General features: G+C 32.4%; 2 protein-coding genes across 2 annotated transcripts in view; both read left to right on the forward strand.

Annotated features, from left to right (window-relative positions):
* Positions 1-11,244, forward strand: part of LOC143071835 (polycystin-1-like protein 2) — a 48,127-nt gene extending 36,883 nt beyond the window's left edge. Inside the window, exons 9-15 of the mRNA XM_076246439.1 lie at positions 265-390; positions 1,184-1,275; positions 4,218-4,329; positions 5,333-5,593; positions 6,111-6,264; positions 7,927-8,417; positions 10,932-11,244. Of these exons, the coding sequence (XP_076102554.1) occupies positions 265-390; positions 1,184-1,275; positions 4,218-4,329; positions 5,333-5,593; positions 6,111-6,264; positions 7,927-8,417; positions 10,932-11,186 (1,491 nt within the window). The 3' untranslated portion in view covers positions 11,187-11,244. The remainder of the gene's footprint in view (positions 1-264; positions 391-1,183; positions 1,276-4,217; positions 4,330-5,332; positions 5,594-6,110; positions 6,265-7,926; positions 8,418-10,931) is intronic.
* Positions 11,201-20,272, forward strand: LOC143071834 (polycystin-1-like protein 2). Its single transcript, XM_076246438.1, has 7 exons — positions 11,201-11,330; positions 12,590-12,876; positions 13,214-13,819; positions 14,162-14,427; positions 15,415-15,695; positions 16,643-16,796; positions 18,294-20,272. The coding sequence occupies exons 2-7, from the start codon at positions 12,644-12,646 to the stop codon at positions 19,535-19,537; spliced, it is 2,784 nt and encodes a 927-aa protein (XP_076102553.1). The 5' UTR covers positions 11,201-11,330; positions 12,590-12,643; the 3' UTR covers positions 19,538-20,272.
* Positions 20,273-24,566: the final 4,294 nt, after the last annotated feature.

Genomic DNA, 24,566 nt, shown 5'->3' on the forward strand with positions numbered 1-24,566 from the left:
CATTTCTGTGAAGATATTTCCCAAAAGATAATGGCCAGATAAAATATGTGCAACCAAGGGTACATTGGAACTCTGTTCTTTTATATTTTATATTTGTTCCCTATTTTTTAAAGTGCATATCCACCTTTTCTAAGGAAAGCAGTTTACAGCTGTGCCCAAATACAGGTATAACCCTTGCAGGTTTATTGTACAATATTGTAAAAGATAATGCAAAAACAAGAAACATACATCCACGAATATGTAAAATTTGATATTTTGTTTTAGATTAGAGAAGTCATTGTCGTCAGTTTAACAAAAGTATCAGTTACAAGTTTGGATGATCTAGATTTAGTGGCTGGAGTGCTGAATTCAGCTACATCAATATCAGATGAATTGACAGATTATACTCAGGTATACTTCAGCTACATCAATATCAGATGAATTGACAGATTATACTCAGGTATACTTCAGCTACATCAATATCAGATGAATTGACAGATTATACTTAGGTATACCTACCTAGGTTCTGCCACCTGCAATCCAGTCCAGATTTAGGATTTTGGACAAATATTGTTTCATTTGTCACAGTATATTAGTCTTAATCTTCTTCGCAATATTCACTGATCATTGATACTGTAAGCCAACTTATTTTCACGGATACATTATTTCGCATTTTGCCAATACTACCCCTTTTCACTGCTATTTAGTTTCGAGATTGTACAAATACAGAAAGATTCAAGTTATAAATATTTGCGTTATTTCTCTACTTATAAAAATTAGTTTGTTTACAGTGATTATATAATGTACAATTTATATCAAATTCTTTTCAATATGAAGTTAATATATGGGATCTTACAATGAACTGAGCAAGATGATACAGGTAGAACTGTAACTTATAAATAGATACATTATAACATAAATCGCTCCAAGTCCAGATCAGATTGAAATATTATCATATCTACTTTAGATGTTGATTTCTATGGTAATCATGGTAATGGGTACATGGATCTTTTGTGACTTAATTAATTGTTTGTGAACATCAAATTTATATTTTGGTTTGAACTTCTTCTTTTATCATAATGCCTTTTTGCAAATAGTTTAACTGAATAACAGAAGAAGAGGCAAGGTTTTATTTTTGAAATAATAATCCTTTATTGAACATGTTTATTGTGTGTGGATAAGATTGAATGTGTCTTCCTTTTAGGATACAGCTTTAGATATGTACTCAAGTTTAACAGGAGTATTATCTGATCAGATTAACATCACAGCTACAAATAAGGGAGAAGAATCTGTTGGGTAAGGATTTAAGACATGTCTGTTATTAATGAAAAAAGTACGACAATAGTCAAAGGTTCGTCCCCCCTCCCCCTCCACACCTTTCAATAAAGGATGTATGAGATTTTGCTAATCACTAAGCATCCTTTATCAGGCATTCAACATAACTTTTCAAAGGCAATTGTCTCTGAAACTATTGAACCAATTTCAACCACACTTTGGGTGAAGGATCTTTTGTGTATCTACTTTTAAAGTTTTTTTTTCTTTATTTTTATGGTCAACAAACATGGCCTATAATTAGAACAAAAGGAAGAAAAATTAATGATTATGTTATAACTTAAAAACCATATAGGAAAATCTGTCATGAGAAAAAATGCTCAGAATGTCACGATCTAAGGTTTTACAGTAGTTCAGCTAAAGAAATTGCAGGGATGATGCCAGGTGTCTTCAAATGTGTCCCTTGAACATCAAATTGGGAATTTTTATCCTAATTAGGAATATTTTATACATAAAATCGAAGACGAAATAATATTATTTTCCTGTTAAGAATGGAAAATGTATATTAGGTTTCACCTGTACACTGATGTTGTAACATTTTGAATAATTCTGGATGGGCTACTGATTATGATATAAATGATAACCAGATAGCTTGACAGTTATTGGATTGAGACCAGGAAAGTTTGTTACATGATTACCATTGCACATGATAAACTATCATTCATCTTAGCTATTAGAGTAACCTAGGCCTATTACAAACACATGTATATCAGCTAACATAAACCACTGAAAAAAATCATCCATTGGGTATGTTTTCAACAGCAGGTCATCTTTATAAATTTACCTTGATTCAAATGAATTTCAAATTCAACTGGCCCATTGTCGAATTCTGAAAAGCAATTACTAAACATACTTAATTGATAAGATATTTAAAGCAATGAACAAGTGTGCTTTAAAATTATTTGTATCATCTTCATAACTTTTGAAAAAGTTCCATAAGGCCAAAAATAAAATATTGTTTGTTTCCCCTCACACGACCGACCCGGTAAAATCACCGCTACCCGAAAAATTTTATTGGCCATTCTTGTCCACTATTTTGTTTTTTGCTATGTTGGTTATTGGTGATATCTTTCCGATGCTGAAGTCACCGATCGTTGGGTTTTGGGGATACCTTTCCGATGCTGTAGTCAACGAGCGTTTTAAATCAAGGTATTTTTGCATTGAAGCGTCTACATGATTCGGAATCAAGGAAAACAAACAAAATGCTTTCCCACACGATTTGTTTGTTTGCAAGGGTGATCTTTTTTTGAAAATAAAAAAAAAATGGCGCATCTTTCAATCCGCTGAGTGCATCTTGATTTGCTTTGTGTCTAACCTCTGTTCCTGTTTAAAGGATAAAATCTTAAAGACTTTGAGTAAAAATGGTCTGACTCGTGCTTTAAAATCTCATGATCTACTTTGTCTTTGAACAGGTTGGGCACAAGTCAGAAAATGTGGGATACATGTATTCCCTGCTTTCAGGGAACGTCCCTGATTTCTGGTGTTAAAAGAAACCAGTTTAAATGGGATTTCCTTTTTCAATTTATGGCATGAAAATTACAAAAGGACACGTTTTAACGTTATACCTGCATCAGTAGAATTCGTAAATACTTATTAAAAGTATTTTAGGAAATACAAAACATGAATATAAAGGGAAGCCTTGTTTCTTCTAGAACTCGAAAAAAAAAACATACAAATCTTTGTTTGGGAATCAATTGACCAAGCTGCATGATCCAGGTGTAACTGAACATAACTGAATTATGTTCACTGCTATTGAAAATTTTTATTCATTGAATTTTAATTCCCAAGTGATTAACATACATGTATCTTTTTGTCATCTCATAATTGAAGTCAAGGTATGAATTGATGAACAAAGGAATTGTTTTGTTGTGAGTTATGCATCAAATTAGACTTGAAATAAGCTTGATTTTTTAACTAAAAAAACACTTGCTATCAATAGGCATTAGTATCACAAGTAGAATGTGCGCTTTTGTAGATTTCATTAAATTAAATGAATAGGGAAAAAAAAGAAGGTCCCTGTATACTGTTTTTTTAACACCAGAAAACTGTGGTGTACACGGAATTAGAATATAGGGAATACCCCACTTTTCTTTACTTGAGCCTTACCTGTTGAATTTTGAATTGTACAACCATATCAAGGAATAAAATAAAATAATTTGCCTACCTACCTACCCATACCCTAACAACCTCAGTCGGGAGAGGGGAAACAAAGATATTTTTAATGTTGGCCTAATGATGACATAGTATTTCATGAATGGTCTATCATCAACATTATTTAAAAAAAAAACCCGCTCATACTTTTGTCTTTTTGACTTTTGAGGAAATAGAGCAAAACAAGTTTTCATCATATTATATAACCAGCTCTGCTGGTCGATCTGCTTTTATGAAAAATTTTAAAATTATAGTTGCCTAAATAGGTGATGGAAACTTTTTCCAGATATATTGATTTTTATTTTATCTTCCTGAATGGGAAATTATTGCATATACATGCCCTAAACTATATGTTATCGCAACGCGAGTAAATTATCACGTTGTGATTGGTTTAACGCCGTCACGTAGTGACCCCCTATGAGACCATATGGGGTTAGTAAATTTCATAGGGTTCATGACACGTTAATGGTGACGTCATCAATCGATGTTGTTGTGTTTCATTGTTTATTTTTCAACATAACGCAGCAGAAAAAGTCCAGCGTGCGATAAATTCGTTATACGGTTAACTAATGACCCTCTATGGATCCGTATGGGGTCAGTAGCGAACCATATAACTTGAAATCATCCCTGAATTGTGTCAGAGTGATCATATGATTATATTTGAATAGTTAATTTTTCACATGATGAAACCCAAATAATGTATATAAATGGGAATGAATGTCCAGTAGACTTTGTTGTATTTTGTATGATTTCAGCCTATTGTTGGACGGATTGTCATCCATGTTAGATACTAATACAAATAAAGGATCAGAAGAAATGGAGATCACCACAAATCATAGCCATGTTGATACTACAAAGGTCTCAAAGGTAAATAATGGCACATCATTGCTGTGAAAATAATAAATGGAAAATCTTGCAAGTGATTTCATTAGAAACCTGAATTATTTTCTAATTTCAGGCTTTGGATTTTGTCAGTGTTATTTGATAAGCACATAAAGGTTGAGACACTTAAAGATCTAAGGCAAAAGAATATTTGAAAATCTATAAATTAAGACTTATAAGTATAAGTCATGTTTATGTTGTTAAATTGTTGCTATAGACTTACCTATAAGACAGTTATTTTTAGTTCTGATTTTCAAGGCTTTTGATTGGCTGTTAAGTAATTATGACATCATTGATCGTTTAACATTGTTACTGCCAGGTCTTGTGTCTTATCAAAGTTTATACATCATTCTATATTTTATTACAACTTATTTATACTATTGACATTATTATCATCATTCGATATATATACGTTTTCCAAGGATATAACTGTTCTTAGATTATTTGCGAAGTGGAATTTAAACATAAACACTCGGACATTGACCTTATATCAGTGATCATGGCCGATCGCCGTGCACCTCGTTTTAGACAGAGGTCTAATCAGTGGGACAGTTCCGACCCAGCCAACTGGACTGCTAACAAATTGAAAGTTGAATTGGAAAAAATCAACATCTTTGTTCCTGTTTCTCTGGGAAAAAACATGCTCAAGAAAATCTACATGGAGAATATTTGAAAATCTATAAACAGTAAATGTCTTGTATTTTAATGAATTTAAATTTATTTAATAGTATCACTATTTGTTTTTATCAAACAACAGAAAACAAATGAATTCATTTTAGGCCTTGCAATGGTAGCTATTAAGTTTGACCATTATAAAATATTAGTTATATATTATGTTGTAATAGATGCAGTATTTTCTAGCTATATTGAAGACCCATTGGTGACCTTAATCTGTTTTCTGCTCTTTGGTCGGGTTTCCTCTTTGACACATTCCCCATTTCCATTCTCAATAGATAGTTAAATTACTTCCTCTTTGCTTTCTTTTCAGGTACAGAAATCGAGTAAAAAGATTTTAACGTTGGTAGATTCTATAGCAGATGCTGCCTTGGCTATTACTAAGCCCGCTGCAGAACCTATAGTGTTTGTAACAGATAATATGAATATTGCTGTGATGAAAAAGTCTCCTGCCAACACATTAGGTCAGAATCTTGCCAACTCTAGATCATCTAATATTGGACAATTCTTACTACCTAGTGATTCCCGTTTTAGTGATGTTTTAGACAATCTGCAAGGAGACATTAGTTTACAGGTAAAAAAAGGACAATTGTTGTCTGTTGAATAAATTGAACCAGATAATAACTAAAACCTAATCTAAATACAAAAATGTGTATTAAGGATTTGCTTACTCACTCAGATCTAAACTTTGATATGGGACCTAAATGTTTTTAGTTCACCTGGCCGGAAGGTTTAAATAAATAATATTTGGGATGTAACATGTCTTCTGATTGGCATAAAGTTTATTTTTGTCTATCAGCTCATAGAAGTAATTTTATTATGAGGAATGACTGCAATATTTTTTCTGTCTATTAGAAATAACCTTTAAATGTGGTGCACACCTAAATGACTCCCTATTTCTTTATAGAAAACTATTACAATCATTCCTTTAATACTTATATTAGTATACATGCTGATATTTTTGTCATAAAAAATTGAACTGAATTGTTAATTTAAGAAATAGGTGAAAAAGACATTAAAATTTGTTTACCCAACTAACTCGCAACTCTTGAATTCTCCTCATTCTATATATATATTTTTGTATGACACAGATGATGCTAATTGATAAAAATCCCTACGTCTGGGACCAATCATCTCATGATGTCACAACACCTGTTGTATCCCTGAAAATGAAGACCAGTGATAAAAAAGTGGTAACAGTTACTGATTTACAGGAACCAGTTGAAATACAAATTAGTAATCGAGGTAAGATGAATGAATCTCAAACCCATCTTTAGCCATAGTGGTTTAGTGGGAATGAGCTTATACTGCAGATTCATTTTATTTTCCTGGGTATCAATTTTTAACAGGATTTTTGTGTCAAAAATGTCGGTTATTGATTTGGGGATGTACGGCGGGCGGGCGGGCGGCAACCAAATGTTGTCCGTGCATTTACTCATGAAGCGTCCAACCAAACCTTTTAAAATTTTTAAATGTTGTTACTGAGAACAAAATGGAGGTCAAGTTCAATAATGACGATTTTGACTTTTACCGTTCAGGAGTTACGGTTCTTGAAAGTTTAAAAAATGTTGTGTCCGTGCATTTACTCATGAACCGTTCAACCAAACCTTTTTTAGATAATTTCAAAATCCTAGGTAGATGGATTCAGTAATTTTTTCTTACTTTATGCATTAAGGGCACACAGTTTGTCCTGCTAGAGGTTCATTTTCTATCTAGTTTATATGTTGTTATTGTTGACAACATGGAAGTCAAGTTTGATATTGATAATCATAAATTTTACCTATTAGGAGTTTTGGTCCTTGTAATATTGATAAATGCCAGAACACAAATACATGTTAAAGAATCCGGTTTACTGTCATTTTGACAGCTCTTGTTGTAGATTAAGGAAAACCAGCATTTTTGTGGGTATTGGATTTCAAGGTGTAGCCAATCTCTGCATACAAAGCCCATAGAAAGTGTAATTCATTGAAAATTTGTATTCATGGTTTATCTGTACACACAAAATTCGTATCCAACGAATAATAATAAACCCTCAGTAAAATAAAAATGAACACTGGTAAAAATCTAGCTGACTTTTACTGGTTCAAGTCTATGGGTGGGATAACAACTATAGAATTTAAAAAAAAATAAAAACCCATTGTTACCGTAAATGTTTTGCAGGAAGCATTTCTTCTGAGATTTTTATTCAAATTGTCACAAACCTATAGAACCCATGTCACACTAATAGAAACTGATTAAAATACAAATTGATAATATCTCTTATAAACAGTTGTATATAATTTGCAGAACATTGCAAATGCAAGTTAGTGCATTGAATATTTGTTAATTTATTCTAAAGTCGCATGAATGTTATTGTTCTTCAGATTAATGTAATGCATTCTAGTTCTGTATTCAGATATTCAGCCTTTGCAAATGATGTACCTTTAAACACTGATTAGCTATCCTCTGTAAAGAAAAAAAATATAAAGACTACATGTTGAAGTATACAGATCTTTAAAAAAAAAATGCATTTTGAAACATAATTGAATTACATTAAGAAATATTTCTATTATTTATTGACATTAGAATAGAGAATTGAAGCTGGGAATGTGACAAAGAGACAATAACCCAACCTATGAGCAAATAGTCACCCCAAGGCCACTAGTGTCTTCAACATAACAGAGAAATCCCACACTCAGAAGGGGGATGGAGCTTCAGCTAGACTCTCAACACAAATGTTTACTTATTCAACAATGGATGTCACACTAAACTCCAAAACATATAAATGAACCAAAATCAAAAAAATACTTAAAGACTTAACAAAGGTCAGAGGTTCCAGAATTGGACAAGTGATTAACATGATTAAATGTTATTTGAGATTCCAAATCTTACATGCCATGAATTTAAAATTTGTTATATATTTTTTAGCTGTGACAGAAACTACACATTTCACTTTGGAGATTCCACTGCAGTTTCTAAATAATACATATCGTGTCGATAAGATATCCATGTTAAAAATGAGCACAAATCTGACTACAGGACATTCAATTATTATGTCTGTCAGAAGTCAACAGCTAGACTTCCAATTCAGAATTCTACACAAACCACACGGAGATCGGACAAAATTGAATTTTACAAGTGGGTCTCTGCTGAATGATGGAAACAATTTTACATTTATAAGTACATCTGCATCTACTGATGGCCTTCATTATACCTATATATCTCCAGTATTACACACTTCATCAGATGTATCATTCACTCCGTATGATCTCGCCAATAACTTTAATACGATTTGTGAGTCGGCGATAGCATGTGAAGATAATACCAAACTTCTGGTTAATTTAACTGTGGAGAGTTACAGTGTAGCCTGCTTGTATTGGAATGAAGAAAAGGAAGCTTGGAAGAATGACGGCTGTCAGGTAGTATACTATGAAAAAAGTATTCATTTATGTCCTAAGTACAGGATGTTTCATCTGATGATTGCACCAATGAAATTTATTAGTATTAAGCTTTATCTTTTATTCTTACTTTTTTTCATGTGTATACTTATTTTCATTACAACTACATTTGGTAAGGCCAACTAAAATTAATAAGTAGATTTTCATCCAAATTTTTAAAAAAAATGGGGCGGGTGGGAGGATTTTATTTTTTAAATTTTATTTCATATGAAACCTTCTTGTCACGTGTTATTCATATATGCAAGTGTAATAATAAGCTTATATCATGTAAATACATGCATAAGGTATTTTGTATGATTTTTCAAATGCTTAATATAAAAAAGAAGATGTGGTATGATTGCCAATGAGACAACTGTCCACAAGAAACCAAAAATGACACATACATTAACAACTATAGGTCACTGTACGGCCTTCAACAATGAGCAAAGCCCATACCGCATAGTCAGCTTTAAAAGGCCCCGATATGACAATGTAAAACAATTCAAAACGGTCTCATTTATGATCCCGATAACAAAAAGACACTAAGAACAGATCTGAGAGTACTCGCAGTTATCTGACAGCTAGTTCAAAGCCACTAACAACTAATAAAAAAAATCATGCATCTAACACTAAACTATCAATCCGTACACATCCAACATCAAAATACTTTAAATACATATCTCTGATTGGCCACCACTGTTCTACATGTAATTGCGGCTTTAGAAACCTATTTTATACTAAACAGCAGAAACATGGAGAAATGCTCTCTTCAGTTGGACTACCTACACCAACTTTATTTTGCTTTCTAAGCAATCGTTTGTTGTCCTAATAAAATGAAGCAAATGCATTGGTATGCAACACAAGTATTATAAGTACAGAATAAAATGAAAACTCAAACAGTGTTGAAAAATAAGATTGGTCCTTTTAAATATGCAAGATGCGAATATAATTACAATGTAGAACACAAAGTTGTTTAATGACTATTGTGGGTATTGGGACAGATGATGTTTGCTGTTTGTCTACAAAAATCGAAAGGCATGGCTAAATCTAAGGGCTTGCGATAAATTGATAAATTAAAAATGCGTATGTTTGTCGACTTTCTGAACTCAATATACGGTCACCAATCTAACAAGTTCATGTTTGTGTCAATTCCTTTATTCCAGTCATGATTTTTTGTACCAATGTGTTCCACGATTCTTACGCTTTTGGGTTTCATTCACAGTCCAAATTTCTTGACACAAAGTTATTGTATAAATATAATAAAATCCAAGGTGTTCTATTAAATCACAACGTGACATTTGTGACATACGGCGATTTGCGCTCTTGGACACAGCGTATTACTCGTAACCCGAATATTTCATGCCTTTCTCGTAATCAATCTCTATTCTCGGTAAATGATGTTGTCATCATAGATCAGCAGAATATATCGACTTAATAATTTAGTAAGAATACTCTAAGAAATACGAAAACCGAAATTGTGAAACAGGAAGTTTGATTGAAACGAAGTTATAGACGGTTACCGGTAACGGAAATGAACAAAATCCGGAAATCGTAATTTTTTCAAAAATAAAAAAAATCGGGGCGGGCGGGGATGAAAATCTATCAATTAATTTAGAATTTTATAATTTTTGCAAGGTAAACATGACTGTCATTCAGGGTTAATTGAAACCTTGACCTCATTTCAGGGGTCAGTTTTTAATTTTAGTAAGTTTTTAATACTGTAAGCATAAGCAATTGGTAAACTATATTTGGTGTATGGAATGATTGTAAGATGTAAATATCTTTCTGACAGGTGACATATGACCTTGACCTCATTGTCATGATTCATTGGTGAATGTTAAGTTTTTGGTGGTTAGGTCTGTTTCTCAGATACTATATAAGCAAAGGGTCAACTATATTTGGGGTTTTGAATTAGTGTAAGGATAAACATCTGCCAGGGTTCATCTAACCTTGACCTAATTTTCATGGTTCATTAATTGTTTAATGTTTGGCTTTTTGTGAGGTCTGTTCCTAATTTACTTTTAAGTTCACTAGATTTTGTGTGTAGAGATTGTAAGGTCATCATATTCATAAATGAATGGTAAAAGTTAAGTTTTCTTGGTAAGCTCCAATTCCTAAATAAGTTCTCTAAGCAATAGATTCCCTATATTTGTGTATGAAATGATTGTAAGGTGTGGTATATAAGAAAGAAGATGTGGTTTGCATGTTTGTCTGGCAGAATTTATCAAATAGGAACTATTTTTAGGCAAAACTTCTCAGAGTGTGTACTGGTTTTCACAATACTATAAAAAATTAAACAGTACACTCTAAAATCTTTATTGTTAACTGCCTCAGAAGAAGATTTGGAATGACAATGATTGGGAAAAGAAAACAAAAGAACAACCAATATGTCTTTTGTTCAGGTTGACAGATTTAATTTGTTGCATTATACACTTGTGTCTCTAAGTAATATATAATACTTGAGAGTGCTTCATGATAACACTTACATCTTTTCAGGTCTCAGAGCAGACAACACCAGAAGTTATTCACTGTCTATGTACACATTTAACATCCTTTTCTGGCAGTTTTTTGGTATTACCAAATATGGTAGATCCATTTGCAGATGCAGCACTATTCCTGACTTTCTTTGACAACCCTATAGTAGTATGTACTGTGATAGTTGTATGGTTTATATTCTTGGCGGGAGTATTCTGGGCCAGAAAAGCTGACAAAAGGGATGAGGCTCGGGTAAGGATATTAGTAATTTTATAGTTTATATACTTGGCTGGAGTATTCTGGGCCAGAAAAACTGACAAAAGGGACGAGGCTCAGGTAAGGATATTGGTAGTTGTATGGTTTATATACTTGGCTGGAGTATTCTGGGCCAGAAAAGCTGACAAAAGGGATGAGGCTCAGGTAAGGATATTGGTAGTTGTATGGTTTATATACTTGGCTGGAGTATTCTGAGCCAGAAAAGCTGACAAAAGGGACGAGGCTCAGGTAAAAATATTGGTAGTTGTATGGTTTATATACTTGGCTGGAGTATTCTGGGCCAGAAAAGCTGACAAAAGTGATGAGGCTCAGGTAAGGATATTGGTAGTTGTATGGTTTAAATACTTGGCTGGAGTATTCTAGGCCAGGAAAGCTGACAAAAGGGATGAGGCTCAGGTAAGGATATTGGTAGTTGTATGGTTTATATACTTGGCTGGAGTATTCTGAGCCAGAAAAGCTGACAAAAGGGACAAGGCTCAGGTAAAAATATTCACTTGTAACATTATTGTTTTATACACAGTTTGTGAAATGGATTTTAATATCTCTAGCATTTTATAGCATAATTTTGAACACTGAACTTGGGTTAATCAAACTTTGTTTGCAGATTCATTTGGAGGGAGGGGGGGATATTTATTCAAATTCAGGTTAGCCAGACCTTTACTTTATACAGATGTAGCAAATTTTCTTTCAGGCTGGTATTGTTATCCTATCAGACGCCAATCCTAACCATTGTACATTCTTAACTTACAGGCTGGTATTGTGATCCTATCAGATGCCAATCCTAACCATTGTACATTCTTAACTTACAGGCTGGTATTGTGATCTTATCAGATGCCAACCCTAACCATTGTACATTCTTAACTTACAGGCTGGTATTGTGATCCTATCAGATGCCAACCCTAACAATTGTACATTCTTAACTTACAGGCTGGCATTGTGATCCTATCACTTGCCAACCCTAACCATTGTACATTCTTGACTCACAGGCTGGTATTGTGATCTTATCAGATGCCAACCCTAACCATTGTACATTCTTAACTTACAGGCTGGTATTGTGATCTTATCAGATGCCAACCCTAACCATTGTACATTCTTTACTTACAGGCTGGTATTGTGATCCTTTCAGTTGCCAATCCTAACCATTGTACATTCTTAACTTACAGGCTGGTATTGTAATCCTATCAGATGCCAACCCTAACCATTGTACATTCTTAACTTACAGGCTGGTATTGTGATCCTATCAGATGCCAACCCTAACCATTGTACATTCTTAACTTACAGGCTGGTATTGTAATCCTATCAGATGCCAACCCTAACCATTGTACATTCTTAACTTACAGGCTGGTATTGTGATCCTATCAGACGCCAACCCTAACAATTGTATATATATCTTTTTCTTACAGGCTGGTATTATCATCCTATCAGATGCCAACCCTAACCATTCATACCAGTATTTAATGTGTGTAGTAACAGGATGGTGGGCAGGTGCAGAAACAACAGCTAAAGTCTCTTGTTATGTCAGTGGGAACAAAGGTCACAGTATTAAACATTGTTTGTCAAACTCAGTTGTTGGAAAAGGATGTTTTAAGGCAGGCTGGGAAGATTGGTTTATGTTTACTTCATCTCATCACCTTGGTGATTTAGATTCTATAACCATCTGGCATGACAACTCTGGAACTTCACCATCATGGTGTGTAATTGTTTTTTAACCGGATTTCTGAAGGAAAAATTGGTTATTGCTGTGGGCCATGCAGGCTGCTACCAAACAGTTTTTGTTAATTTTCATGATGTAATCTTTCAAATTAAAGTATGTATTTCATGTGACTGAATGAAGTTGAAGTTGATTTTCACGATTTTAGCTTTTATTGTTTTGAAAACTATAACTTCTCAAAAGACTTATTTCTATAGTTAAAATTAAGTAAAAGTCCTATTTATTAAAAAGTTGACCAATTTTGTAAAATTGTACAATCCTTACTATATATATAATTTTTTTAAGATGTATAAAAGGATTTTTTATTTCACTTTAGGTTTTTAACAAGAGTTCTGGTTCAGGACTTGAGAACAAATAAAGTCTACAGCTTTATATTGGGTGAATGGGTTGGTGTGGAGAGAGGTTCTGTCAAAGTTACTATCCCATGTGTAAAACCAGAAGATTTCAACACATATAAAAACCAAGAATTCCTTCTCAAATCTAGTCGGGACCTAAGAGATGGTCATCTATGGTTAAGTATCTTGTCCAAGCCATGCCAAAGTCATTTTACACGTGTTCAGAGGCTTAGTTGCTGTTTATCCCTACTTCTATGTGCTATGTTGACTAGTATTATGTTCCATGGAGTACCTACTGATGACCCAGACGATCAGGTTCAAGTGGCATCTATCAGCCTGTCATTGGCTGATATAGTTATTGGCATAGAATGTGGATTGATCATGTTTCCGATTAATTTGATCATTGTTAAGCTGTTTCTGAGGACTGGGCTAAAACCAAAAAAACGAAGGTCTTCTCGAAGGAAGTATCAGTTTGATGACTCATTTGAAAGGATAGAAATTGTTGAGGAAAAACAGCTTATAAATGATGATGATGATGATGAAGAGTTGATTGGTGAAGAGAAGGTTCAACAGGCAGAACCCAAAATGTAAGTAATACTTCTACATTTCAATAATTTCATTTTTATCTAGGAGCTGTGCCCTTTTGTACTCAGAATAACATACTATTGCAACAGTTTGTCACAACAGAATTTCTTGAATCTTTGTAGATAATTAGGATATTATAAACATAAGTATGATAAATGGTAAACAAAAATATTATTACTTTTTACTGATTGCACAAAAAGAGGGGTGGCATCATTTGGATGTGAGTTTAAAGCTTTGACCATTGCCATAAATGTTTCCATGATATTTGTAAAAGTTTCTGAGTGGTATATTTGTAAATGAAGCTTCATACTTTTTCATATATATTTTTCCCTTATATTTTATAGGTTGCCATGGTGGTGTTTATATATAGCCTGGACTATTGTCATAACTGTATCTCTGATAAATTCATACTTTGTTATGTTGTACGGTCTTAAGTATGGGTACCAGACAAGTGTGGAATGGCTTGTGTCATTTTTCACAGCTTTCTTCCAGAGTGCCTGTTTCCAACAGCCCATTAAAGTTTTTGCTATAGCAATGATTCTGACTTATATATTCAAGAAACCAGTAGAAATTGAAGGACTTAAAGTCGACATTTCACTCAGAGATGAAGGTAAATAAATTGTCTAAGAAGGACTAGTATTTGATTTGGCAATTTTATTGGAACTTGTCTTCTTAAAATGAGAAATTTAATGCACAAAAGAAAAAAACTCCTTTGTTGTGCAACTTCCATATATGTTTTATCTTGGTGTAAATCAGCTTTATAGAATATAGATCTTCTTTTAGTATGATATAAAGAATAATGGGATTTATTTTCATTTGTTAGGTACCTAATTTCTTGAAGGCAAAACAAGAATTTAAATATAAAGAAAGTACAAATTTCTTGTTTGCATGAGTGGAAACTTTGGCTAAACCATGAAATCAACTCAAGTATCATTAAAAATGTGAATTTTCTTCAATCCACAAAAATTTGGTGCCCCTGAAAATAAAAATATCGACAGTATTTATTATAAACTTGATTATTTTTGTTTGCTTTGTTTGAAAACTGCAGCAGGAAGCAGTGGACAAAGTAATAGCAATTGTTTGTCCTCTTCAGCTGAGACCATTGATATAAAAATAAGGTGATGAGAAAAACCTATGCCATACAGTGGCTTATAAAAGGCCCTGATATGAAACAATTCAATGGAGAAAACTAACAGCCAGTTAGCATTCATAGTAGGTAGGATAGTTTGAGACTTCTTTGACAGGGAAATAAAAACAGATTGCTGAATATTATGTTTGATTTTCACACATGTTACTACATAGTTAAAACTTCAAGATTTGGTAATGAAAACATTCTGCACGTATATATACAATGTATATATATTAACCAATAATATAATAATTACAGCATATCCACCAAAATGTTTACCTTTGAATGGTGGAGTTCATAGTAGATAACACAAAATGTCGTACAACAGCAAGTTACTGCCAAAAAAACAAAACAAAAACTCAAAAAAGACAACTTTCGCATAGGTAGGGAATTCTTTTGATGTATCATAGTCTCACTATTCTTAAAGTTAGAATATTTACTAAGTAAGGAATATTTTTATACTTTTAGTTCTTTATGAACAAGAGAAAGATGACGAAACATTACCCCAGTACATTGTTCCTGATCCAGCTTCCAAAAAACTGCTCCATAAGATAATGTCAAAGTTAGCGATGGAAGGAATAATTGAGGAACGCCTTAGGGAGATAGTTATGTACTTCTTGTTTGTTACCATAGTATTATTTGTCATCCATGGCCACAGAAATGTCAGGACATCGTTCTACTGTGGTAATGCTATAGAGGATATATTTATTAGAAAAAGTTGGAAGAAAGATCGATTGAGTTTCCCTGATGTAAGTAAACTTTAAAATATTGTTAAGGTGTAGGAGTTATTTAAAAAGTCCTTTCTTTTCCAGGAGGAAATATTCCAATAAGATTTGTAAATCCATTTACTGTATCAATTCAATGTATCATGGCCAATATCTATATACTGAATTTATAGACAAGAATTAGGCCGTGTTCACACCAAACGCCAAACTAAATGTAATGTACACTGGTTTCACATTAAATTTGTTCACATCTATACACCTGGTTTAGTTACCTGTGCATAAGTTTTGTTCACACTTATAAACTATATGTCATTTAAATGTTCATTATATAGAATCGAATTAAAATTTATTGCACAGCTTTTCTAGCAGTGATAAAAGCCATTAAGATGATTTGCACCTATTTTAAAAACATTAAAGATGTCTCGATTACCAGTGGCGGATAAAGGCATTTTTAAAATGCATGGGGTTCCAAACATTAATCGTCCGATTATACATTAAGTAGGCTAAAATGAAGAAGAAGGATAGAGATATTTAGAGTGTTTTACAGGTTAAGGTTTTTGGTCAAGGAAGTTTTAAATGAAGTTAAAGTCCAATCAACTTGAAACTCAGTACTCAAAAGTGACATGTATACTATGATATGATCTTTCTAATTTTAATGCCAAATAAGAGTTTTGACCCCAATTTCAAGGTCCACTGAACATAGAAAAAATTGATAGTGTAGTGGGGCATCAGTGTATCATGGACACATTCTTGTTTTATTTTTGTTTGTACATACACCTTTCGAAAGTAATTTGAAAGCAGCTTGATACCGTTAGATTCAGCATGGTTGACAATTTCTTATATTATATTTGTCTCTGGCTAAAACAACTTTCACTTATAATTAGTATTTTACAGGGATGATTAATTTCAGACTTCCACATAGAGACCTTTTAACTTAGATACATCACTTACGCATGAAATATTTGTTTTAGATAACAAACTTGCCTAAGTTCTGGGATTATATGAGAGTTAAAGCCTTACCAGGTTTGGATGATATAGAAAATGGAGACAAAACAGTAGAAACCCATGGAGATGATTTCTTTCTTGTTGGACCATACAGACTGAGACAGCTTAGAGTGAAACAAAGTAAACTTTGTACATTTTATAATGTTTGCAAACATTTAAGATATTGTTATGATTTTCATAAGTATACCTTTAGTCTCATAAGAGCCTGTTCAGAATTATATTAAGTTAATCCCTGACTTCTAACCTAAAGGCTACTATTATTATTATAAAGGTGGTACCTAACACATTGACTAAAATTAATTTGGCTCATTTAATTTCCATAAATTTTTACAAAATTTTACCATTGACCCTTTGACTAAAATATTAATTTTCAAAAACTTGAACATGTCACTTAATTGGAAAAAATTATTGGATATATAGCATTTTAACACACACTAATTTTGATCATTAAGAAGCTTAATATTTCCTATACAAAAGAATGCAGTGGCAGATCCAGAACTTTTCATAAGGAGGGGGGCTCCAGTCATGCTTCAGTGATTCCCTATGTAATCAACAAAATTTTCCCCATAAAAGGTGGGCCCTTGATCCGCCTATGGAATGTGATTTAAACGTTCAGCTGAATTTTAACAGAGTAATCTCCCTGAAGTTTTATGTACCACCATAAAAGAAATTTTCCCCTAAAAGTTTTTAAAATGTGAAAATCAGCTTTTGGTCCAGCCTTCGACTTTTGATAAAAGCAAGACATAGCGATCCTACATTCCGTCAGCGTCCACAAATATTCACTCTGGTTAAAGTTTTTGAAATTTTGATAACTTTCTTAAACTATCCTGTATTTCTAATAAACTTCGACAGAAACTTGCGTATGATCATTAGATAGTACATGTATCTAAAAGTAAATTTTGTGGAAAAAAAATCCTGTTTTCCGTATTTTACTTATAAATGGACTTCTGCCAGGAAACATTACATTCACTCTGTTATTAAAGTTTTAAAAATTTTAATAACTTTCTCAAACTATCCTGGATTTGTATCAAACTTGGACAGAAGCTTGTTTATGATCAAAAGCTAGTATCTAGAAGAAAATTTAACAAAAATCTTCATCTATATTTTTCTTATAAATGGACTTAATTTTTCCTCCAGTTAACATTTACATACAGTCTGCAGTTAAAGTTTTTAAAACATTTATTAGATTTTATAAACTATCCTGGATTTTTACCAAATGTGGACAGAAGCTTCTAGCAATCAAAAAATATTATCTAGAGGTTTTTTTTTGTTTATCCTCATTTCTGTTCAGCCTGCAACTAACATCAAAAGTAGGCGAGACACAGGGTTTCAAGGAAGCTTACGCATTTTTAGTATATGGATGATAACTTAAATTTGCAATATCATATGGGCCACATTAAGGCCTTATTTCCCCCTATTCCTTTTTCTTTTTTTTTTATTATCTTATATCTCTAATAGATAAATAGAAACCATAAAGAGTGAAAATGATCATCTGTACAAGATTTGAAAAATGGTTAAAATAACAGAAATTATTGGCCGACTCTTTTTGGAGTTATTGTCCTTAGATGTAGAAAGTAAAGTTATATCAAGCTTACATACTTTTATATATCTTTCTAGATACTTGTCCCACACCAGAATATATCAGACAAGCGTTCTCCTTAACTGTGGAATGTTCAGACAAATATTGGCTTGGTATTGAGGATACCAAACACTACAACCAAACATGGAACCAGTCTGTTACCATGGCTCCTCTAACAGCTGATCACTGGTCCTACCAGACAGCATGGCAGCTGAGAACCATTCCTTATTCTGGTACCCAGGCCACGTACAGTGGTGGTGGATATATTAAAGAGATCACCCCTAGCTCCATGTCACAACAGACAATAGACAAGTTAATGACTGATGGTTGGATAGATGGAAGAACAAGTGCTATTTTTCTGGAATTTAATTTGTATAATCCTCATGTTAATATGTTTAGCGTAGTTATGCTCCTGTTTGAATTTTCTGCCAATCGTGGAATTTTTCCATATTTTCAGATTTTTACAACGAAGTTGTATCACTATGGCAGCGGGACCGAGATTGCTGCAGCAGTTTGTGAAGTTTTATTTGCCGTTTTCACGGTCATTTTCACGTACTACGAAGGGAAGAAATTTAAAAGAATGGGATACAGATGTTATTTCACTTTTTTCTGGAATTTGATTGAGATTATAACCATATGCCTGTGTTACAGTGTTATAGGTCTGTTTTTTCAGAGAATGGTGACTATTACATGGATAATGGATAAATATAAACAAACCAATAGACTGGAGTATGTCAGTTTTTACTCTGCTGTGTGGTGGGATTTTATACAGTTATACGTAATGGCATTTCTTGTGTTCCTTGTCATTGTCAAATTTCTAAAAATTCTGTCATTTAATCAAAACATGCAGTTGTTATCCATTACCTTGAACCATGCCAAGGAATCACTGCGTAATTTTTCTCTTCTGATTTTCGTTTTAATTTTTGCCTTTGCCCACTTTTGTCTGTTAGCATTTGGGAATGTCTCTCCAAATTACAAGAGTGTTTCAAGTAGTATTTTGACATTATTTAATTTTGCTATTGGTGTTTCAGATTATTATGGTCTTCAGCGTGCCCAAAGGATTTTGGGTCCTATATTTTTCTTTCTTTTTGTATTTGCTGTAATATTTATATATCTTGCAGTTTTCATGTCTATTGTCAATTTTGCAATTACAAAATCCAAAGAAGAAAAAGGGAAGAAAAAGAATGAGTTAGAAGTGGTTAATTACCTTCTTACTAAGTTAGCTAATATCTTACCTGTAGAACTTTCTTCTAGAATGAAAGTGAAATATTATGAAAACTGATGCTTAGTCTTTAAACTGTAATTTTTTGTTGTAAAATAATATTGTTTTTTTTTTTGTGTTAAAAATGTAAAACATACTGTGGTTTCATTAATAATCATTGAATACCAATTTTTGGAGGGATTTTGTGGGTACAGGGGAACCATGAGTTAAAATGTTTGACGAATTACAGAAAAATGCAAGTTATCATCAATCCACAAAAATTGGTACCCACGAAAGTAAATGAATCCACAGATGAAGTATGCTTACCGTTATATTATTATTATTTTTAAGATAGCACAATACAAAGATTTTGTCACTCCCAATCAGACAACTTTAAACTGATGTAATTCATTTCATCCTTCGTTATATTTTATAAATGAGGTACCAAAAGAAAGAAGAAAGATTAATCTTTCAAATTGTGATAATTTCATTATGACATAATTATTATGTAATTAGTTGCTATATTGTGATGTCCGCACTTGAATGAATTTAGCTTCTTTGTTCTTCATAGCATTCCCAAATATTTTATAGATTCTTGTACAACACAGCTTGACCTCCAAAACTGTGTCTCAGATTTCCAAACACATCAATAGAACAAATTTTATACCCAATTGAATTTAGTGGTCTCTTATGAATTGATGTTGCAAACTTCATTGAAGATTTATGAGAGAATGAAATACAACAGGAAAAATCTGAGACACAGTTTGGGAGGTCAAACTGTGTAGTGCAAGAATCTATAAAATATTTTGAGATGCTATGAATAACAAAGAAGCTAAATTAATTCAAGTATAGACATCACAATATGGCAACTTATTACATAACAATTAATGATGTAATAATTATATCATAATGAAATTATCACAATTTGAAAGATTAATCTTTCTTCTTTCTTTTGGTACCTCATTTATAAAATTTAAAGAAAGATGAGTGGAATTACATCAGTTTAAAGATGTCTGATTGGGGATGAAAAATCTTTGTATTGTGCTACCTTAAATAACCCATAAATTGAAATGTATGTAATTTGTTAACTACTTCCTCATTTCTGTGGTAGGAAACATTATTAAACTTTAAATAATTATGATTATAAATTTTGTAAACATACCTAAATTAAGTACTGTAAATTCAGAAATTATTGGGTGCAATTATTATTGTGATTTTGTGATTTTAATTTTTGCAATATAGGGGGAAAACTGTTTTAATTTATATTAAAAAAATTCAAGATGGGAGTTTAAATTATTGCAATTATAACCCAGTCACATTTTTGGCAATAATATAAATATTGCAATAATTTCTGAATTTACAGTAGTTTGTTTTATTAAAATTTCAAGTATCATGTGATTAACTATTAGAAATCATGAATTTGAAATGATATTCAGCTGTGTTGTTGTATTAGAGTGAGATAATTTTGCTTCCAAAAATGGACTAACGTGTAATCATATTTTAGATCATGTGGTAGTTTGTCATTTTAAGACTAACATTGTGAATATAGCTTTAATTTTGTTGTTTTTACTTGTCAAAAATCTTTGAAAAATTGTTACATTTTAGGTCACAACAATTTATTACTTTGTTCAGCAAAGATCAAGTTGAGGGGTAATTAGACTTTTCAGGGGTATTTCTGTGTCCACAGCCAGATTTTAGAAACTACAAGAAATATAACCTTTTAAAGTGTGTTCTAATGTTGTGTCATTACATCACTGTCCTAGGTTTAAGGGGGGAGCACCCACATGCATGTTTAACCCTTCCTTATTCTCTATATGCTTGTTCGAAGTCCAGAGCCTGTAATTCAGTAGTTGTTATTTGTTGCGTTATATCAAATTATTTAAATAAATCATTTACTTGAATTGTTTAACATTTGTCACATCTGACCTTTTATAGCTTGTTATTATAATTGCTAACATCTATGACATTTTGTCTTTATTGGAAAGTTGTCTAATTGGAAATAATACCATTTCCTATTTGTAATATAATTTGATTCATATATGCATTTTGGACAAACTGGTCATTAGCCCAAGGTAAAGGTCACTCGACCCATATTACATGACATGTTAACAATTTTGCTTTACTTGTACTACAAAGTAAGTTTGGTAAAGACCCATATTTAATATCAAGTTCAATATTTCAAGACAAAAGATGTGCCCCATGTTTTCCTGTCGAGGCATGTGCCCCATGTTTTCCTGTCGAGGCATGTGCCGCATGTTTTCCTGTCTTATGGCGATTTACATGTTTTCACTGAATTTTCATTGAAAATCAGCTCAAGTGTTTATTGTGACTTCATGAATAGAATACTAGTAAGCACATTTTTCAGCCAAAAAAATATTTTTCATATAAAATTATTATATTAGCCATGATTCATTGTGATATTGGTCAATAAATCTTAAAAAGGAATTTGAAATTGTTGCTAGAAATAGGGGTAAATTTAGGGCCTTATATAGAGCTTTTCATTTTTACATCCAAGTTAAGGAAGTTTGCTTCTCAGTTTCATAGTAATTAACTTTTCAAATCACTATTTTATATTGATAGGGAATTGATAAAGGAATCCAAAGAGCAAACAAAATATATAGGTCACCGAGCTTGTTTTCGAGATATGAGCCATTGAAATTTTGGTGGGAAAAAATTCTCTCTTGACTTTTCATAGCTTTATCATTGACAAGTTGAAGTTCTCAAAAACTGTTAAAAAGTAATTAAAATTTTATAAGACTTACAGATGGCTTATCATTATACATGTAAAAGATTTTCAAAAAGAAAAATGGGGGTCACCGGGCAAATTTTTTCAAGGCATTTAAATGGATAAAACCAGAGGATTCCGAAATTCTGACAAAAATCCAAAACATGACAAGCCAGCTTCCTTAAGCTTTCATATGTTATTACTAATTTTACTTTGTACAAGAATTCAGTGAGGTAATTATGAAAACTTCTCCCAAAGAAATAGGTTAACTACATTTTAACTTTATTGATTTCGATTACATTTTATATCATATTTCGGATCAAACATACTAAAATATAGAACGTGGTGTTCACATTATAGAAACATCTGGGAGAGAATAATTGAATTAACAAAAAGTAGCTTTTTCTTATGGATTTAAGTTTTCACTTACTTGCATTAATTAAGTTTAACATCCAAGTTTGGTGAATATTAAAAATGTGTCTGACAGGGTACAAATGTATAAGAGTGTAAAAGGTTTCTTTGACCAGATATTATTATTTATAAAAAGTGTATTATTATATCTGAGCTGTGTTGTATAGAAATCGACCTTTTGCAAATGAATATCAATACATCTGTTAACTTATTTCAGGTTGAAAAAATCTTTATGAAAATTTAGTTGTTTTAAGACCAAAATTCTGATCAATTTATACATGTACATTTGTAAGTGTATGTTTACATGTACACATATACATGCATTTGCAAAAGATCAATTTCTATCCAACGCAGCTCATTGTTTGTTTCAGGACATTTGATCTCAGTATTAGTTATGCTTTTATTTTATTGAAGCAGTTGTTTATTTTGTTTTGTTGTATATTGAATTTTAAAATTTAGTTAAGTTTTCAAGTTTTAATGTTTATGTTAGGGAATTCTGACCTTTGATAATTCAAGTAATACTTTCAATTATGTTTTATCTTAGAAATAAATGCTGTTTTGTTGTCTTCTGTTTGCTTCTGTCTGTCCAGCTTCAGGTCAAATATTTTGGTGAGGTTGAAGTCCAATCAACTTGAAACTTAGTACACATGTTCTCTATGATATGGTCTTTCTAATTTATAAGCCAAATTAGAGTTTTAGCCTCTAATTTCACTGTCCACGGAATATAGAAAAGGATAGTGTGAGAGGAATATCCATGTATTATGGACACATTTTTGTTTTAACGTTTTTCTGCACTTAAAGCTATAAAAAGATAAAAACTTCAAACAACAAAAATGATAAATTAAGTGAGACCTACAATTAATGTTAGCATGATGGAAATGTTCAGTTGATTCCTAAAGGAGTTTTTTTCTTCCAATTAAGATTTTTACCCATTTTTTGTCTGCCATAATTGAAAAGGAGAGACAAAGGTATGATATTTCAAGCAGAGATGAAGGCAATAATATATTTTGTGTTAAGGTCAGTTTATGGGGAACCACCCGTGTGAATACAATAATATTTGGTTTCCAGTTGTATAAGCATTGACACATCTCATTTCCATAGAGATTATTTGACCCCAACCCCTCAACCATGGTCTACTGACTTTAAAACTTTTGCCTAGTTCACATGTATTAGTTTGTGATTCAGGTCAGATTAAGGGCAACATAAGTGGACGGTCAATGATATTTGGTATGAAGTTGAAATTGGCAGATCTCATTTCCTTGGAGATTGTTTAGTTCTGCCCTTACTTTCATAGTCTATAATTTTTTGCTTAGTTTACATTTTAAAGTTTGTGATTATGTCAGTTTAAGATGAAGCACAGCTGCACTAATGTAAAGTCAATGATATTTGGTATGAAAACTCTTCTATGGAGATAATGTGGCCCCAACCCCTAATCATGGTTCATTGACTTTCCGACTTTTACAGAATTTACAAGTAAAAGTCGAGGCCTTGGTGGCCGAGTGGTCTAAGTAGTTACTATTGTAATCACTAGCCAGTCAACACTGAGGTGAGTTCGAACCTCGCTCGTGCGGGTGCTCTCGACTCCAATCTTAATTGACTAGGATTGTCAGTTTTCCTATAGAAGGTCATGGTTTTCTCCGGGCACTCCAGCTTCCTCCACCAATAAAAACTGGCTGCCACTAAATGCAGTGTTTAAAAGTGGCGTTAAAACACCAAAAATCAATCAAGTGAAAGTCTGTTTAAATATTTCCATTTTAATTTTTTCAATATTTGCATTATGCTATCAAAATTAAAAAAATGTGAGAAATATTTCTGTGTCAACAGTTAATGTTTTTTTTTTTTGCAGAAACTGTAAATGAAGAGAAACAGCAAAAAAAAAATAAGACTTACAAAAAAGTCAAGATAACCAAAATCAACAATTGAATATGACCTCTACTAATAAGACATCACTAATTTTACTCTTACATGAGCAGC

The sequence above is a fragment of the Mytilus galloprovincialis genome, chromosome 4 (genome assembly GCF_965363235.1).
Source record: "Mytilus galloprovincialis chromosome 4, xbMytGall1.hap1.1, whole genome shotgun sequence".
NCBI lineage: Eukaryota > Metazoa > Mollusca > Bivalvia > Mytilida > Mytilidae > Mytilus > Mytilus galloprovincialis.

Bases quoted from the DNA above. Each gene is read 5' to 3' on its own strand.
- LOC143071834 (XM_076246438.1), top strand. From the start codon at position 12,644: ATGTGTGTAGTAACAGGATGGTGGGCAGGTGCAGAAACAACAGCTAAA. The intron at 12,877-13,213 runs GTGTGTAATTGT...ATTTCACTTTAG, and splicing joins TCTGGAACTTCACCATCATG to GTTTTTAACAAGAGTTCTGG. The intron at 14,428-15,414 runs GTAAATAAATTG...TTATACTTTTAG, and splicing joins CATTTCACTCAGAGATGAAG to TTCTTTATGAACAAGAGAAA.